Source organism: Drosophila navojoa, chromosome 3, assembly GCF_054131105.1.
Source record: "Drosophila navojoa isolate 15081-1374.11 chromosome 3, UAZ_NAV_1.0, whole genome shotgun sequence".
Lineage (NCBI taxonomy): Eukaryota > Metazoa > Arthropoda > Insecta > Diptera > Drosophilidae > Drosophila > Drosophila navojoa.
The window spans coordinates 12,700,195-12,718,737 of record NC_142891.1 but is presented as its reverse complement, the minus strand read 5'-3'; the positions used below and the strand labels follow the sequence as shown (position 1 = coordinate 12,718,737).

The window sequence follows — 18,543 nt, the reverse complement described above, 5'->3', positions numbered from 1 at the left end:
TTAACAGAGATATCTCATGTAAGCAACTCAAAATCGTTTACACAGTCCTCATATTTGTCTTCGCTCTTAACAGCATAAACTCACTCCCCCATTTAAGTTACTCTTTACATTGACTTTGGTATTTTCTGTATGTGCTGTTGCAGCACTCCGGTATTTAATTGAACACAAGCGTTAGCCACACTGATTTTCATCGTCGTGTGCAGTTGAAAAGGCAGTAGAAAAGATCAGTACCAAGGAAAATAAATATAACAATTAAATACCAAAAAGAATTGATTAAGTGCTGTGTGCGTGGATCTATGAGATATTTTGGGCAAGTGCACGCATACAATCAGCGTGCTCGGCCCCATTACCTATGACGACAGTGAGTTTAGTTTTTCTTCCACTTCTACCCTCTGTGTATGCGTGTGCGTGTGTGAGTTTCGCTGATGGCTGAAGCAGAAACTGTTTAATTAGCAGACGAAATATGGACAAAACGCATACATATATAATACGCCATGCCCAAAAAGTTGCAACAAATCAAGCGAAACTTAATTTTAATCTATAGTGCGCTCTGAAAAAGACAGTTGGAATCAACCCCCCGCGTTTTAATCAGAGAAAAAACTTGTATGTGTGCGGTCGCTGCTCCTGTTAGCAGCACAGTCTAAAAGTAAAAAAAAAAAATTTTAAAAGTGAAAATGTAGTCATTATGAAAAACGCTTGATACAATATTCTTCGTGAATTTTCTGTGAATTTTTTATAAGCTCTCACACATTGACAAAAAACGGCAGCAGCCACAGCAGCAGCACCAACGATGTAAAGTGCGTTCTCAGCCTTTGGTCGCCATCATAGCAGAGACGTTGCCGTCGACGTCGCCTGCCTCCTGTGCGTGTGTGTGTGTGTCTAGCGCAGTTAATCCCTACAAATATTGTGATCCCACGCTTGAATATCAATTTCAATTACAGGCCACTCAAATAATTATGCAAAGTGTAAAATTTCATTTAAAAAAAAGTACAGTGTTGCATTTACACACACATACACACGTCGATGTATGCTCAAGCATACATATATTATACATACATACAAACATAAAACATTTCAATGTGCAATATGGTGGACAGTGCGTAAAAATCACAACGTCGACGGCGACGTCAACGTCAACGTCTACGTTTGTTAACTGCTTACTATTTTTGTAGTAGACATGGCTGATGTTGTTGCTGCTGTTTCTGCTGTTGTTACTGGGCTTGGTTGGCAACGGAAAACAGTTTTTTAGCGCAGATGCAGCTAAACCAAAGTACATTAAATCAATTGAATTTGACAAAGTAAAACGACGTTCAGTGTTAATTTCGCTAAGCATACGAGATATACTAGCATACGTATATACATACATATTTATGTGTGTATAGAGAAATGCTATTGTGTGTTTCTATACGTATATTGTATACCTGTGCGCACTTGTGAATGTGTGCGTGTGTGTGTGTAAGTGTAAGTAAGTTTGCGTATATGTGTTTGTGTTCGACTGAAAATGGAAATTATATAAACCCCTTTTTGTGTGCGTGAGGCGCTTTAGATTAAAACAGCATGCGGCTCTTAGGCTTTGATTATTTCCACCAAAACTCAAACTCACATACATGCATACACTAACCTAACGATCAATATGGCAACATAGGTTGACGAAAAACGTTGCCAACTTTGTCAAGACTGTGAAATTCTCATCGTTGGCAAGCCCGCAGCGTTCACATTTTACCAATCAATAATTTGCAAACGTCAATTAAAGCAAAAACTTTGTGTCTAAATACATCAAAAAAGGAAAATATTTAAAAACAAACACTCAAAGCATACCCACTCACGCCGCTATCCGTGTCATCATCAATTCTTACATATGTACGTATGTATGTACACGGAAAACGGTACTCTCATTGCTCTCACATGGAGAGATTGAGTCTGGCTGCCCATCTGTGTGTCTGTCGTCTGCCTGTCCGCTGTGATCAAAGAACTACACTCATACTCAAAATTTGTTCGCTCACTCAGTTACTCCCTTGGGCTCTTCATTGACATTGTTGTTCCTTTAGATTGGGTTGGTGGTGGCGGCGTCGCCCCACTTTTTGTGTTGTGTGTGTGTGTAAATTGTAACAACAACCACCAAAGGCAAAGCTTTTTGCTCAGCGAATACTGCCGCGGCTTCCTTTTGTCTATTTGGACGCTGCTGCTGCTGCTGCTGCAAAAAAGAAAAAAAGCCTCAACCGGAACTTTAACATCGCTGCCGGCGTCGATGCCGACAACGACGTTTTTCAATATGGCTTCTTTAAGCATTTCAATAAATATAAACATTTGGCATGTGGCTGAGTAGTTTTGCCTGGAAATACGCAATTAATGCTGGAAAGTAAGAGCTTTTCCAGCTGCAGTACCAGGTAAACTAACGTTTCGTATGCGAGCGCTCCGCAGAACAAATGTTTTTAGAATTACACACACAAATGTATGTACATATATAAACATGTATGTATTTAAACAGTCATACATACATAGGTACATATTAAATGTGTAAGTTTTGTTGCTGTCGGTCGTTATATTATACATATACACATAAATAATGTGTGCGTGTATGAATGTACCTACATACATTCATATATTTGTGCATAAATAATGTAGATGTACATATTGGAATGTATGTAAGTTTTGTGCGCTCCATTTTTCTATGCAACAAATTCATTTTTTCCTGTTGCTCGATTTTGGTATGCGCCATATATACACACAATTGATGTGTTATGGAAAGTAAAGAAGAAAAAAGCACTCCTGTTGGCATTGCTGTGTATTGTGCTTGTATGTTTGTGTTAGTGAACAAAACAAAATTGCAAAATAAAAACATAACATGCGAAATGTTGTTGGTGCGTTACCAACACTGCAACACAGCGCTGCATCCGTGTTAACTCCCACTCTCACATTCGTTTCGCTCAGTGCTTACTCTCTTTACCTCTCTCTGTGTCACTCTCTCTCTCTCTCTCACAACAGACCGTCGTTAGTTTAAAGCCACCCCCACCCCTTGGACCCAAAGTTGGCGATAGGCGTTCTTTGATCACGTAGACGAGTTTTGTTTGTTTGTCATTTATGTGGGGCTGTGTGTGCCATTTATTTGCGCTTTGCCTTCCACCCGGTCAAACAGTGGGAAACACTGCACAGGTGTGTGTGTGTGTTCCTACATAATTCAAAAAAAAAGTTTTCTATAATATGAAATTTTCTTTACTTATCGTTTAGTCAATGTTATCTTGATGAAACTTTTGCTCCACAAAATGTATTGCTTCGTTAATTATGTTTAAATAGAATTTGTTAGACTTTATTTATTTTCTAGTTTTATGAGCACTGAGAACATTCACTTAAAATTTTCCATGTCGGAAAAATAATAATAATAATAAAAATAAATAAATTGTAAATGGAAAAAATAAATAAATAATGAAAAGTTAACTACTTTGCATTTCTAGCCCAATACTTAATATGCGGTTCTTTGATTTTGATCTCTCTTATGGTCAGTGAGGCACTTGAAGTGGTCACAATATACACAAATGCATTTTGAATTGCAATTTTTATTCTTTTATTTTTATCAACTTGAAAAGTGTTGACTGATAATGTAATCAAGCATCAGAACGAACTGGGCCACATACAGATGTGATTGCAGGCAGTGCAATTGCTTGCAAGTGTGCGTATGTTTTCTGTATGTATGTATATATATTTCTGTATGAGTATAGGTACGTTTGAAGAATAGTCTCCGATTTTAATGCCACACAACCCCTCGTTTAAACGGCGAGCGACGCTCTCACGTACACTAATTCTATAAATGCCGTTTACTGTTTTTGTTTACCTGACTGCTAGTTCGAGAGGGGTTGTGCGTGATTCGGTGTATATACGCGCGTGTGTGTGTGTGTCTGTAAATTTCTCTCCCTCTCTCTTACACACTTATATATATATGTGTGTATATATACACTCTATTACAATTACAACTTTTCACTTGCCTTCGTTCATGCGTTTAAACATATGAAAAAAGGTTGACTGGCTGTTCTTGGCACAGTGTTGAACAGTGTTGCACAAACACACACAAATCATACATACGCAGAGGCACACACTTGTAACTGTGAACGGTGTTCCTCTGCTGGTCACACTTGGCAGTCAGGCCGAAAACTAGAAAATGGCCATGTTTATTGAGATTGTGGATTGTTCAACCCCAAACATACAAATAAAAAAAAAGACAGCATAATAAATAAATATGTATGCTAGTAACGAAACGTAATGTAAACGGAAGTTTACTAATAAATGGGATTTTGAGCGAACAGCAAGTACATAGAACTTAATAGACGCGTTTATGGAAAAAATAAATCCATATTAACAAACAACAAATTTCTCATCATCAATTGTTAATTGTGGACTAAGCGATGTTTTTCCAAACTCATTTTCAGAGCTGAACAAGGTCCAGCAGCCGTTGCAGCAGTCTATTTCGAGACCCCATAAAGTCCCCATGTCCGCCAAAGCTGAGGCGGACAGTCTAGCCGCCAGTGGCGGCGGCACTGGAAGCGCCAATAGCAACTCCAATGGCACCGTAACACCGGCGCGACGCCTGCGCACCCGCAACTCAACCGGAAGTGGCAGCGAGTCGGCCAAAAAGAATACAAACAGCAACCACAATAATAATAATAATATCAATAACAATAATAGCAGCAACAACAATAACGAATCGACTGCAACGGGAATCGACAGTCCAGCCGCATCAATGCCTACAGCATCAGCTGGTGGTGCCAGCTCTGCAGGAACACCATTGTCTGGGCCACCCAGCTCCGCGGAACGTCCCATGCCCAGCGTGCCCATGAATCATGCCAGCAGCAGCGTTTCGGCCAGCAAGAAGTACCACAACAGCTGCCCACATCCAACGCCGACTGTGCACAAGAAATCATTGCACACGAAGCCGCACAGCAGCAACAAATTCGATCAGAGCAAGAACGAGGAATTCAACTTTGATACACCGCCCGAGTGTCCAGTATTCCGGCCAACGGCGGAAGAGTTCAAGAATCCATTGGCATACATTAGCAAGATTCGGTCTATAGGAGAGAAATGCGGTATTGCGAAGATCCTGCCGCCGGACAAATGGTCGCCGCCATTCGCCGTCGACGTGGACAAGTTGCGTTTTGTGCCGCGCGTGCAGCGTCTCAATGAGCTGGAGGCAAAGACGCGCGTTAAATTAAATTTCTTGGATCACATTGCCAAGTTCTGGGAGCTGCAAGGCTCCTCTCTGAAAATCCCGATGGTAGAGCGTAAGGCTCTCGATCTATATACGTTACATCGCATCGTACAGGAGGAGGGTGGCATGGAGCAGACCACCAAAGAGCGCAAATGGGCCAAGGTGGCCAATCGCATGCAGTATCCATCCAGTAAAAGTGTGGGCGCTACACTCAAAGCCCATTACGAGCGTATTTTGCATCCCTTTGAAGTGTACACGTCGGGCAAAGTGTTGGGGCCGAATGCGGCCGCATCTACTGTGGGCGCAACGCCCGTCAAGCTCGAGGATGCGGGCACCGATTACAAGGCCCACGAGATACCCACACGTCAGCAAATTGCGCCGCCCAATGAGAGTAATACGCGTCGTTCCAAGCGCTTCGGCAACTCGAATGCCAGCTGCGGCCTAAACACTAAACCAGGCGCCGCCGCTTCCATCACCATTAAAACGGAAACCAAGGAGGATTTCAAACGCGATCTATTGAGCAGCTTTAATGCGGTCAATGCGGGCGCCGCAGCGGGCGCTAATCAATCGGCCGGCTGTGGAGCAGCAGAGCTGCAGCAACCCCTGATCGATCCACTGATGAAGTACATCTGTCACATCTGCAATCGCGGCGATGTCGAGGAGTCAATGCTGCTCTGTGACGGCTGCGACGATAGCTATCACACCTTCTGTCTGCTACCACCGTTGAGCAGCATACCCAAAGGTGAGTTCGAACTCCATTTTGTTTTTAGAGTAGCTTCATCTAAATATCTTCTTTTAAATAAAAAAATATAAAAACAATGTGGATCATTATTACTTATAAATCCACAAGTATAGACTCAATTTTAAACTATATTAAAAATGAGTATATTTCATTTAAGTCTTTAATCTAACATAGTCTAGAGTATCAAATAATTTGGAATTATTTTAATTATTTATAAGTCCTAATCCTGTCTAAGTGTTTACTCAATTATCTTATGAATCATTTCATATCTTCCCTTATTCTATTCCACCAGGCGAATGGCTTTGCCCGCGTTGCGTTGTGGAGGAGGTGAGCAAGCCGCAGGAAGCATTCGGTTTCGAGCAGGCCGAGCGGGAGTACACCTTGCAGCAATTTGGGCAGATGGCCGATCAATTCAAGCAGGAATACTTTCGGAAGCCGGTGCACTTGGTGCCCACGGAGCAGGTGGAGCGCGAATTTTGGCGCATTGTATCGTCAATTGATGAGGATGTAACTGTGGAGTATGGCGCTGATTTGCATACAATGGATCACGGTTCGGGCTTTCCCACAAAGAGCTCGCATTATTTGTTGCCCGGTGATCAGGAGTATGCCGAGTCTAGCTGGAATTTGAATAATCTGCCGTTGCTAGAGGACTCGATACTGGGCCACATTAATGCGGATATTAGCGGCATGAATGCGCCGTGGATGTATGTCGGTATGTGCTTTGCTGCCTTCTGCTGGCACAACGAGGATCACTGGAGCTATTCGATTAACTATTTGCATTGGGGCGAACCGAAGACCTGGTACGGTGTGCCCGGCTCCTGTGCCGAGCAGTTCGAGGAGACAATGAAGCGTGCCGCGCCCGAGCTATTCGCCTCGCAGCCCGATCTGCTGCATCAGTTGGTCACCATCATGAATCCGAACATATTAATGAACAACGGAGTGCCCGTCTTTCGCACCGATCAGCATGCCGGCGAGTTTGTAATCACCTTTCCGCGCGCCTATCATGCCGGCTTCAATCAGGGCTACAATTTCGCCGAGGCTGTCAATTTCGCTCCGGCGGATTGGCTGAAAATGGGACGTGAGTGCGTCAATCATTATTCAATGCTGCGTCGCTTCTGTGTCTTCTCGCACGACGAGCTCGTCTGCAAGATGGCCTTGGAGCCGGCCAAGCTGACCTTTGGCATTGCCACCGCCTGCTACATTGACATGGCCGAGATGGTGGACACCGAGAAGAAACTGCGCAAATCCCTGCTCGAATGGGGTGTCACACGCGCCGAGCGACGCGCCTTCGAGCTGGTCAACGACGATGAACGCCATTGCCAGGAGTGCAATACGACCTGCTTCCTATCGGCCGTCGCCTGCGAGTGCAACGACAAGCTGATCGTCTGCCTGCGCCACTACACCGTGCTCTGCGGCTGTGCACCAGAGAAGCATACGCTCATCTATCGCTATACGCTGGACGAGATGCCGCTAATGCTGCAAAAGTTGAAGGTGAAGGCGCACAGCTTTGAGCGCTGGCTCTCACGTTGTCGCGACATTGTCGACGCCCATACGCCCACATCGGTCACGCTGCAGGAGCTACAGGAGCTCTGCAAGGAAGCGGAGACCAAAAAGTTTCCATCGTCCCTGCTCATCGATCGACTCAATGCGGCGGCCATCGAGGCAGAGAAGTGCGTGACAGTCATCCAACAGCTGGGCATTAATAAGGTAAGTGTGATTGGATTGACTAGATAAACTAATATCAAATATAATTACTAAGGTTAATCATTATTAATTCATAATGTGGATTAGCTAACATTCGATTTTGCTAGATCGGAATGTATAAGTAATATATATTTTTGTATTTATTTATATATTTATATTTAAATATATATTTACTTATTCAATAATTTTTTAGCAATAATAATACGAACAGTCAAGTTATGGCCTCACTATATTGACAATTAAAAATTATAAAATTTGTCAATTTTAATAGCTGTCAAAATGATTGCTAAAACATATTTATTGTTTTAATTATTGAACGATTTTAAAATTCGTGATGTGAATTAAACAAGTTTATCAAAATTTCAACTATTCAAAATAAAATAATATACTACATATATGTATTAGTTCAAATTATTATTTTTTTTTTTCGTCTATATATATGAGTATTATCACCTGATTGTATCTGATCTTGAATTGTATAACTTTCTAATTTATATATTATTTATATATATGCATATCATATAGTTCTAGTTAATGTTTGTAATGTCTATAAGTCTGTACTCATTTATATATGTATTGAAGGTGCGCACCCGTTCCGATCACAATCAGGAGGCAGCCCAATACAAGCTGACCATGGAGGAGCTGGAGCTGTTTGTGCAGGAAATCGACAATTTGTGCTGCATCATCGACGAGGGCGCCTCGGTGCGTGAGCTTCTAGTGCTTGGCCGTCAGTTTGTGGAACGTGCCGATATCCAGTTGAAGCAGACACTGGAGACGCTGGAGGAGAACGAGCTGGAGACGCTGATCAATGAGGGCAGCTCGTTGCGCATTGAGCTGCAGCAGTTGGATCATCTGCAGAAGCGCCTCAAGCAGTGCAAGTGGTACAAACGTTCGCAGGGTTTGCGCGAGACCAGCTCGAAGCTGACCTACAACGATGTGAAGGCGCTGCTGCATACGGCTGCCGCTGATCTGGATCCGACCGATCCGTATGTGGATCGTGAGATGCGCAAATTGCAGCAAATCGGAGCTGCGATCGAGGCGTGGGAGTCACAGGCAGCTAAATACTTCCGGCGACTCAATCAACAGCATGAGCTGGCCGAGATCGAACAGTTTCTGAAGTCCGCCACGGAGATCAATGGGCAGGTGCCGTCGCACGGCATATTGAAGGATGCGTTGCGCAAGGCACGCGAATGGCTGCGCTCGGTAGAGCAACTGCAGCAGAACAATCACGTCACCTATTGTCATACGCTGGAGGCAATGATTGACCGAGGCCTGAGCATACCCATCCAGCTGGAGGAGCTCGGTCGTATGCAGGGCCATTTGAATAGTGCACACCAGTGGAAGGATAATACGGCACGGGCGTTTCTGAAGAAGGACACACACTATACACTGCTGGAGGTGCTGATGCCGCGAGCAGAGCCCATCAACATCGACTCGGATCTCAAGCCGCGTTTCCAAGATGATTTCCTCAAGGACAAGAATCCCGCCGAAATTGTGGCCAGCTTCAAGCATGCCGAGGAGAAGGAGTTGCGCGATATGCGCGACCTGAGGCGCCGGAATATGGCGAAGAATCCATTGCGCGATGACTTCTGTCTCTGTAAGCTGGAGTTCCGTGGCCTGATGCACAATTGTCAGCTGTGCCGCGACTGGTTTCACGAGGATTGTGTGCCACCGGTGCCACCGGTTGCGCAACAGAATGGCAATGGCGTTGCTGGTGCAGTCAATGGTGGAACATCATCATCATCCAGCCAGCCAGCGCAACCCAAGTGGCTATGTCCGAGCTGTGTGCGCTCGAAGCGTCCACGTTTGGAGACGATTTTGCCGTTGCTGGTGCAGCTGCAGCAGCTGCCGATCCGTCTGCCCGAGGATGAGGCGTTGCGTTGCCTGGCGGAGCGTGCAATGAATTGGCAGGATCGTGCCCGCAAGGCGCTCAGTAGTCCCGATGTGAGCGCCGCCTTGGATGCCATATTGGCCCAACAGCAGAAGCGACGCTCCGAGGGCAGCAATTGTGCCGCCGTGCTGGGCAACATAAGCAGTCCGCGAAAGCCGCGACGATCGCACAATCTTTCCAAACAGGAGACCAACAACACCGGCCGCTCTGTGTCCGATAATGAGGATGGGGACGATGTGGACGACGACGATGATGATGATGAGTGTCGGCTACGCATTGTGGAGGACGGTTATAGCAACGATGAGGACGAGCAGCTGTCGCGATTGGCTCAAGGCAATGCGCAAACCACCAGCACCACCAACAACAACAGCGGCGGCGGCGGCGGCAGCACTGATCTCTTGAAGCTGCTGTCCGACAGCGAAATTGAGAATCTGCTCGAGCTTATGATGGAGGGCGATCTGCTGGAGGTGTCGCTGGATGAGACGCAAGAGCTGTGGCGCATACTGGAAACGTTACCGCCCACACCGCTGCAGGCGGAGGCCAAGGCACGAGTGGCGCAGTACTTGCAGCAACATCGCCAGCAGCAGCCAAGTCAGACGACGGCGTCAACATTGACCAACGCATCCAGTGTAAATAGCGGCGCCGAGGACTCCAACGATAGTCTGCTCGTACAAAATAGTCCAAGTCCCGGCGCTGGCAGCGGTGCCAGCCCAGCGGTACGGAATAAGAAACGGCGCTCCAACGATGCAAGCAGCGCCAATGTGGCGGTGCCGCGCAAGAAACAGAATACACCCAAGCAGACGCCGGGCAAGAAGACGCCGGCGGCGGTGCGCAAGAGTGACAGCAAGGCGAGCAGCTCGCCGGGCGTCGATGCCGATGCGGAGAACAAGCAGGCGAATGGTGGCAATACGACGACGGCGACGCCAACGACGCCGGGATCGGCGGGAGCCACCACACCCATACCGTCGGCTGGGCAAAAGAAACGCAAACGCACTACAACAACCACAAACAACAACAACAATAATAACAACAATAGCAGCAACAACAGCAATGCTGGAGGTGGCAGCGGGGGCGGCACGCCCACATCTGGCAGCAACAGCAACACGACAACAGGTGGCGGCCAGAAGAAGCATGCGCAACGCACACAGCAAACGGCCCAGGAGGACGACGAGGAGGAGTGCCGCGCCGAGAATTGCCATAAGCCGACGGGGCGTGAGGTGGACTGGGTGCAATGCGACGGCGGCTGCAACGAATGGTTTCACATGTACTGTGTGGGCCTCAATCGCAGCCAGATTAAGGCCGACGATGATTACATTTGCATACGTTGCTCCAAGACGGTCAGTGTGGGAGTGGCCGGCGGCAGCAGCAGCCTGACGGTGACCACAACGACGACGAGCAGCCTGACGCTGAACACAGGGACGCCGGGCAAGCAGCGGGCAGCGCAGTCAGCGCGGTAGAGAGAGTGGAGCAGAGAGGGAGAAAGAGAGCGACGCGTAAAGAGCAAAAATGAGGAGGAGGAGGAGAAAGCATGGAGCGACGTAGATCGCAAGCAAAAAGAAAACAGCAATTTGACAACGGTTGGCAGCACCTTCGATTAAATGTGCTTGTGATTAATCGATAAACTGCTTTCGCAGTGTTTATACACATGTTTATCAAACACACACACACATGCATAGGCAGAACGTAATACAGACACACGGATCATAAAGCACACACACCCACACATGCGTTAAACGGTATTTACTAAGTTTTAGTAAAAAAAGTCACTTAAACGTTTTTTGTAGTACATATTTACTAATTATTGCTATTATAATGCTACGTAAAAATCAACAGACACACACACACACAGACTCACTATTGAGAAGCAAACTTTTAAGTGAATTTGTTCAACTGTAAAATGCAAAACATATAAACAAATTTTGTATGTGTAGGTGCGGTACACATTTTTTACGTTCGTTTAACGTTCTCTTATATATTTACTAAATGTAAATATAACTAATATATATATATACATACGTATATATGTATATATATATTTAATTTACCATTACCTGCTACTATTAGTTTTTGTTAATTTAATTTACAGTTTGTGTTCGCTTTAAGTTTTGTGCGACGCGCGCGCGTTTTTTACGTTATTTTTTATTTTATTTTATTTTAATTTCTTCATTCAAAGAACAATTTAAAAAACAAAAACAAAAAGCAAAAAAATATTTACTACATTTTACTTCTGTACAGTTTTTCTGTTTACTTAAAGTGAAAAGCCAAGTAAAATTTAATTGTTATTTTATAAATGCATATGATATATATATATATACCATTTATATACATAAATATCTTCCATTAACTTGATATGCGATAATTTCTGGACGCGTGGCGCGCTGTAACCAATTTTTCTCTTGTATGTTTTATTTGTTTTTTTCCTACTACAAAACGATTTAATTAAAATTATACTAAAATTAATGTAGCATAAATAATGCACAGATAAATCTAAAGAAAAAAACAACAAAAGCAAAAATTTGTTGACAAAAGATCATTAAAAAAAGGAACATATTATATAAGTAAATTGCAGCCCTAATGCTAAGTTTACATTTACAAACAAAATGGAAATATAAAAAAATAAATAAAATAAAATAAAAATTGAATAATTTTTAATTTAAATTTAGTCTGCTAATTAGAGAACAAGCCACTCTGAAAAAAAAGTACATAAAAAAAATACAAAAAAAAAAAATTGCAAAAAACAAAAAAAAAACTTCTCAACGTACAACAAAAAGCTTAGACCTATGCGATAAAAAACTAATTAAAAAAACAAAACAGTTTGTAAAATCATTTTTTAAGTGTGTAAAAATAATTAACCGGGTTATTAACAGCAAAACCCAAAGTTTAAAGGAAACAAACCACAAAAATTGAAATGAGAAAGAGAAAAGGATGAGAGGAAAAGCAAAACGACGAAGAGAAAAGATCCCTAAAATATTAAGGCGCAAAACATTTTATTTAATTAAGCTAAACCATGTACGATTTCTTTAAACAACCACAAACAACAATAACAACAAATCAAACCTTAGAGCCCCGCCCGTTTCCACAAGAACCCACAATATGTAATTCTATTATACATATAAATAAATTATATATAAATAGTATTTAAAAACAGAAAACTGTGAGTTTTTATTTAATTATAGTACATATTGATAATTGACTAATTTGATGTTGATTAATTAATTGTGTAAGCTATCTGCATTATCTGACCTTGATTGACTTGTTGAATGACCAATCCCTCTCTCAACACGTGTGCCATGTCATTGACAAATAACCCGTTAGTCATAGCCTAACCAGCGTCTGGCAGTTCCATGTGAATGGGGCCCTAAGGCCCCTAGACTAACAGGGAGCACCTGGGCGCAATGATAACAGTAAATAGTTATGTGGAAATAGTTATCTGCGCTTGTTGTTTGTAAACACTCGCATGATACGCTTTTGCTAAAAATGCACGCATATATTTCTCTTCTTCTTGTCATGACAAATATTTCGATAGTGTGCAAAAAGTGTTATTGGTTGGAATAAAAAGTTAACACCTGTTCTGTTCAGGGTCATGAGCAAATGTTGTTCACTGGTTTCCATGGAGATTAACTTGTTTTAGTTAAACGCAATGGTTAAAGTTACAAGCATTATTGTGTAACGTAATCTTATCCTTTCAGTGTTAGCTAATGCCAAAATACGAGGAATTTCTTGGGAGCCCAACTAAATGGGAACTAAATATTGGACTTCATCTTAGAACATTCTTTGTACACAAATAGATTATTTACTTTGCCGTGACTCATACTTGACTTGAATCATTTAGTGGTCTAACTTTTGACTCACTTCATATTTGTTTTATGGCGTCCATATATGTAAGCATGAATTTCTTCCTTAGATTAGGTCAAGCGGGAAAGTGTAATCTAGTTTCAATTGCAAAAAAAAAAATCCAATAAGCCAATATATTATTGTGTTTATTGTGATTTTATAAATAGTTGTAAAGGATTTTATTTGTTAAGCTTTTCATAGATCGATTAGATCAAGCTGCTTTCATTCATAATTGTAATATTCTAATTAGCAAATTTGTATAAACTCAACTTTTATAGATAGACGAGAAGTTCATTATTTCCCCTGATAATTTCGGCTTTTGCTCTATTTCTTGGAATCCCTTATTTTATATCTTCATCGAATTTTCAATTAATTAAGTTAATCATATAAATATAGATTCGTATAGTAATTCTGTATTTTCGTTGATAATAAATAAGAGATTGCTAGACTATAGCAGTTATATGATTTATGAGTATATATTATACAGATTAGAAAGGAACCCACTTTAAACTAGATTCTGATTTAAGAGGATGACTCAAAAGACACTTATCAAAATTCTATCAAGTTCTAAAATTACTATATAAAATTTAAAGTATATTAAAAGAATAAAAAATTTAGTCTAATAGATTTCTATAGAATTTTTTCTTCATTTATTTTTTCATTCAAAAAAATTATAAATAAAATAAAACCCATTTCCCACATAATCAGACAAATGAATGTCAATGTCGAAAGACCCTTGTTTAAAGTTCATTAATGAAATGAACACTAAATAAATATATTATCTAGTAAAAGGAGGAAGTTCTAGATTAACTTTTTTTCATTCACACAAAATAATAAACAACAAATAATAAATATATAAAAATTTTAGACCCCACGTACTAAGAATTCAAATAAAATGGATTTTTCGGGGTATATACGTTTGAAGAACCCATATGCCATTTAGCCACAATTAAATTATCGATTTGGTTTCGTCACAAATTGTTTTTAGACTCAATCAAATGGCATTTGTAAATTTTATTGTTTTTTTTATCATTTCTCATTAAGTTTATAAATCGATTAAAAAATGTCAAATAAAGCGGGTCTATACCCATTATACAATCGCTGACGAAGGCAAGGCCGATGCGTCTGGGAATGCTATATAGAATCATATGCTTATCATTTGTTTGTCGGTCTCGATAATCGGTTTTCAAATTGAAAGTCAATCAAGGGAAATTACAATTCGCGTTGCATGTTTCACATGACACGAATATAGAATCAGATAAATACGAGCGTACATACATATAATTGCCAGTGGAAAATGGAGTTGAGCAAAACACATTTTCTGAAAATTACATGTTCTCTTTTGGTTTATTACGCATACGAGTATGGTACACAATCGTTATTAAATGTATATATGTATATATATATATAATTTCTAATGCCGCGTGCAGTGGAGTTTACATTAGTTAGATTTGCTTTTGGCTTTTGTTCATGTGACATTAGTTACAAGAGGCTATCAAAAATAGTTGGTACTGTGTGCTGCAGCATTAGGCATTAATTTAGAAATATACATATTTAGAAAATACTAAAGCACTACAACATATTAATCTTCTTCTGTTTTGCAATACATATATTCATATATAAACATACATATATATATTTGCATATCAGTTGGACAAGATTTACAATAATTTATCATTTTTAACATGCCTTCGTTTGCAGTTGTGTGCCGAGGTAACAATAATAGTTTAATAATAGCGCTTAACAATCAATGCTTCTAGTTTTTAAGCCATAAATCAGTTATACAAAAATCTAGAATTTGGCAGGCATATTTAGTAGTAGTTGCGCTTGCTTTCGCTTGCCCCTTGAGAAGAGAAATCGAATAAAATATCTACTTAGTTCTAAAGCTAAACACTGAGATTACATAATGCCAGGAAACCGCTAGTAAAATCATTGCAACATTCGCCAATACGAATGGGGTGGGCGCCTCGCCAAGCCTCGCCTCGCCTCGCCACGCCTCATCTTAGGATGCCAGTCCGCGCTGACGCCGCTTGACGCGCGCATATGGGCCCACAGCCGGATCCATTACGAAGTCGTAGAGCACACGCGTCCAGCTGGTGTGCTGTGGCATCGTCTCGTAAAACTCCTTGGCGATGCGTTTCACCTCCGGCAGCCGAGAGCCGGGCACTGACGGAAAGTCGTGATGTTCATTGTGATAGCCCACATTGAAGGTGATCCAATTGAGTGGACCGTAATATGAGTATGTCTCAAAGCCCTTGGCAAACATATAGTGCTCCGATATGAAGTGCCCGGCCACCGGATGCAAGCCCATGGCCAATATCGAGCCAATCAGCAGATATGCCATTGCCTTCCAACCGATGAAATAAACCACAGCCGCATTGAATGTCAGCTGTATGATCGTATTAACTATCTCCAGACGTGTCGGCGGTTTCGGGTTCACCACCAGCGGACGGAATATGTAGAAGAACGGCTGCAGGCAGACCCACACAAATTTACCAAATGTCGTATCGAATAGTCGCGCCTCCAGCAATGTGGGTATATCCGTATCAATCACTTCATCGCCTTGATAACTGTAAGTAAATTAAGAGTTGAGATTGATTATTAGTGAGATTAATTAAACGATTTAGGGAATAGCATATAAGTTAAGTATATAAATTATACATACAAATTTCGATTTGAATTAATATATATTTATATTATACATATCATCTCAAGATTTCTTACCTGAGCTAAAATAAATTGTTTTCTTCTATTACCCCTCCATTATATATAGAGACTACAATATTTTTCTACGTTTAATTAGGTTTTTGTTTTTAGCCTTGTCTCAAATTCTATCTCTTATCTCGAAAAGTTCTTTTAACGAACATATTTTTGGCTATCTTTATAAACATTTTACAAACTTGTTTTTGACCATTTTTTAGCGATTAATTATCTAGAATTTATCTAAAAATGTATTATATAAATCAGTTAGTTGTTGTCTCTTAAACAACACGTAAAACAACTGAAAATTGACGTTTTAATTATGATTGATGTGGGGGAACTACAGCGCATGGTAACAACTTTATATCAAGTGCTATCTTTTAATTATGTTTGTCATTAGTATTATCAATTGAGCCCATTAAAATTCCGAAAATTATCAAGACTCAAGTCGATTGTTTATTCCAGGAAGTTGTAAAAATTTTATAAAAGTAGAATATCATAGAATAAAGAATATGTCTTGGATTCACTGAAAACTGTTTGCTTTAAAACTAGATTTCTACTTAAAGCTTTAGTTTGTTTGCTTTATCAGTCGGATGGAGGGCCCATAAACAAGGCATTCAAGTAACTAACAGATTAGATAAACGCGACCCACTAATTATTAACACCTGGCTGCCAAACTTACGTGAGCCGCTATGATTCGCCATGTGACTCAATTGTGGGTTATCAAAGAATAAAAATGAAAATACAACGTATGTATGTGAATTATGAGGTGGACAATGGTCGCCAGATTAGCGCTGTTAATAAAAATCAATTTTCAAAAATGCTTAATCATTAAAAGTAACAAATAATATATTTTCATTAGATGTTCATCAAAATTAGTGCCGATTCAAATGTCCGTTAAATAATTTATGTTATTACATCAAAATATGTATAACAGAGAAATGGCAAACGAAAGTGTTAACATAATCATTTAAGGCAATGCCTCTGTAACAGTGAAGTATTATGAAAGTACTTAAGATTTCAGTTTATTAACAGATAAGGCGACCTTCAAAGTGGATTGGATAATAAAAGTAGAGTGTAGTCTGATTATATAGACAAGAACAAGAATTTTGATATTTCTGAAGTGCTTGGCAAATAAATCAATTACTGCATTGCCGAAGTGCCGGCATAAATTGCACACCAAAACACACAGCTTGAGCGAATGACTCAGATGGGGGGACGAAGCAAACACAAACCTTTCCACATGATTTCCAAGCATATAAACAAATAAATAAATAATAAAGTGAGACCGGGTACGTGACCAATTGGAACAGTTATTCAATTACGTAGCTTCTGATATGCATAAACTATTTAAACCATATAAACTTTCAAATCTTATCGCAATTATTAACGTGCATATCGGCATATACGCAAATACCCTTCAATTAGATTGTATTTGTTGTTGACTCACAAATGTCGCTGTTTTGAAGGGAAATATAATTTAAATACACTTTGAATAGTCTTATTACAGCTATTTCCCTGAAACTATACTTAGACGTTGATAAGCTATTGAGCAAGAGCAAGAGAGAGAGAGAAAAAGGGAGAGCGTGAATGGGAAGGGAAATTTGCGCAGAGCGCGTTTTTATTGTGTTTGTTAGTGTTACAAAACGCCCCAGCCGGTCTTGGATGTGTGTGGGTAGAGCAATCTTCTAAAGGCGACGCCCCAAAAACAAATACATATGAGCAGATTTAAATTGCCTATATATACATATAAATATAGTACTCAGCCGGCACACAGCGTACAGAGCGCATGAGTCTGTGTATGCATGTATATATATATGAACACATAACGTCATCAAATCAACAGTCGTTCCAGCTTACCGATGATGTTCCAAGTGATATTTTTTGAACGAAATGCTCATGGGTAGTCCTATGGGCAAATTGCAAAAGAAGCCAAACACTCTATTGTGCATGGGCCGGCTGTGGCCAAAGGCCAAATTGTGGGATATTTCGTGCACTGCTAGCATTAGCGAATGATTCAGAATGCCGCCAAAGCAATAGGCTGATGCCAAGAGCCAGGGCCACGACAGGTCCTTGACAATGAACAGGGCCAGTATTTGGGTCAGCACCATCGCGCCGGCTATCCATTTAAAGTTGGGATCATGTCCAAAGAGTTTCTTGATTTGCGGATATTTCTCGAGTATGATTTTGCGACGCGAGGCATGCGGCTCTTCCGTATAAACCCATTCGAAATCATTGCGCGACACTTTTTGTCCCATTTTAATTTTGAGTAATGGATCTACTAATTGTTGCTGTTGCGCTGTGTCGATTGGCTGTTATTGTCGTGTATAAAGTCAGCTTATATCCAGCTGATTCTCATTATCGACCGATATGTACGTATAATATTTCCCGTCTAACAGCAGCAGCGGTAACGCGACGTTCGCAAACTGAGAACTGTAAATGAGCCGCACTGGAATCAATTCAGAGCAGGCAACC

At 41.0% G+C, this 18,543-nt stretch overlaps 2 protein-coding genes across 2 annotated transcripts; one reads left to right on the top strand and one right to left on the bottom strand.

Annotated features, from left to right (window-relative positions):
- The first annotated feature begins 77 nt into the window (after positions 1 to 77).
- Kdm5 (Lysine demethylase 5) lies at positions 78 to 12,345 on the top strand. Its single transcript, XM_030384220.2, has 4 exons — positions 78 to 361; positions 4,422 to 5,939; positions 6,232 to 7,646; positions 8,226 to 12,345. Exons 2-4 carry the CDS (start codon positions 4,481 to 4,483, stop codon positions 10,989 to 10,991), a joined length of 5,640 nt encoding a protein of 1,879 aa, XP_030240080.2. The 5' UTR covers positions 78 to 361; positions 4,422 to 4,480; the 3' UTR covers positions 10,992 to 12,345.
- Positions 12,346 to 14,685: 2,340 nt separating this feature from the next.
- On the bottom strand, positions 14,686 to 18,524 carry ifc (delta4-sphingolipid-FADS-like protein ifc). Its single transcript, XM_030384229.2, has 2 exons — positions 17,929 to 18,524; positions 14,686 to 15,938 (listed from the first exon to the last, which is right to left on the bottom strand). Exons 1-2 carry the CDS (start codon positions 18,324 to 18,326, stop codon positions 15,371 to 15,373), a joined length of 966 nt encoding a protein of 321 aa, XP_030240089.1. The 5' UTR covers positions 18,327 to 18,524; the 3' UTR covers positions 14,686 to 15,370.
- Between the last annotated feature and the right edge of the window lie 19 nt (positions 18,525 to 18,543).

Bases quoted from the DNA above. Each gene is read 5' to 3' on its own strand.
- ifc (XM_030384229.2), bottom strand. From the start codon at position 18,326: ATGGGACAAAAAGTGTCGCGCAATGATTTCGAATGGGTTTATACGGAA. The intron at 15,939-17,928 runs GTAAGCTGGAAC...ATTTACTTACAG, and splicing joins TATCACTTGGAACATCATCG to TTATCAAGGCGATGAAGTGA.
- Kdm5 (XM_030384220.2), top strand. From the start codon at position 4,481: ATGTCCGCCAAAGCTGAGGCGGACAGTCTAGCCGCCAGTGGCGGCGGC. The intron at 5,940-6,231 runs GTGAGTTCGAAC...CTATTCCACCAG, and splicing joins GTTGAGCAGCATACCCAAAG to GCGAATGGCTTTGCCCGCGT. The intron at 7,647-8,225 runs GTAAGTGTGATT...TATGTATTGAAG, and splicing joins AACAGCTGGGCATTAATAAG to GTGCGCACCCGTTCCGATCA.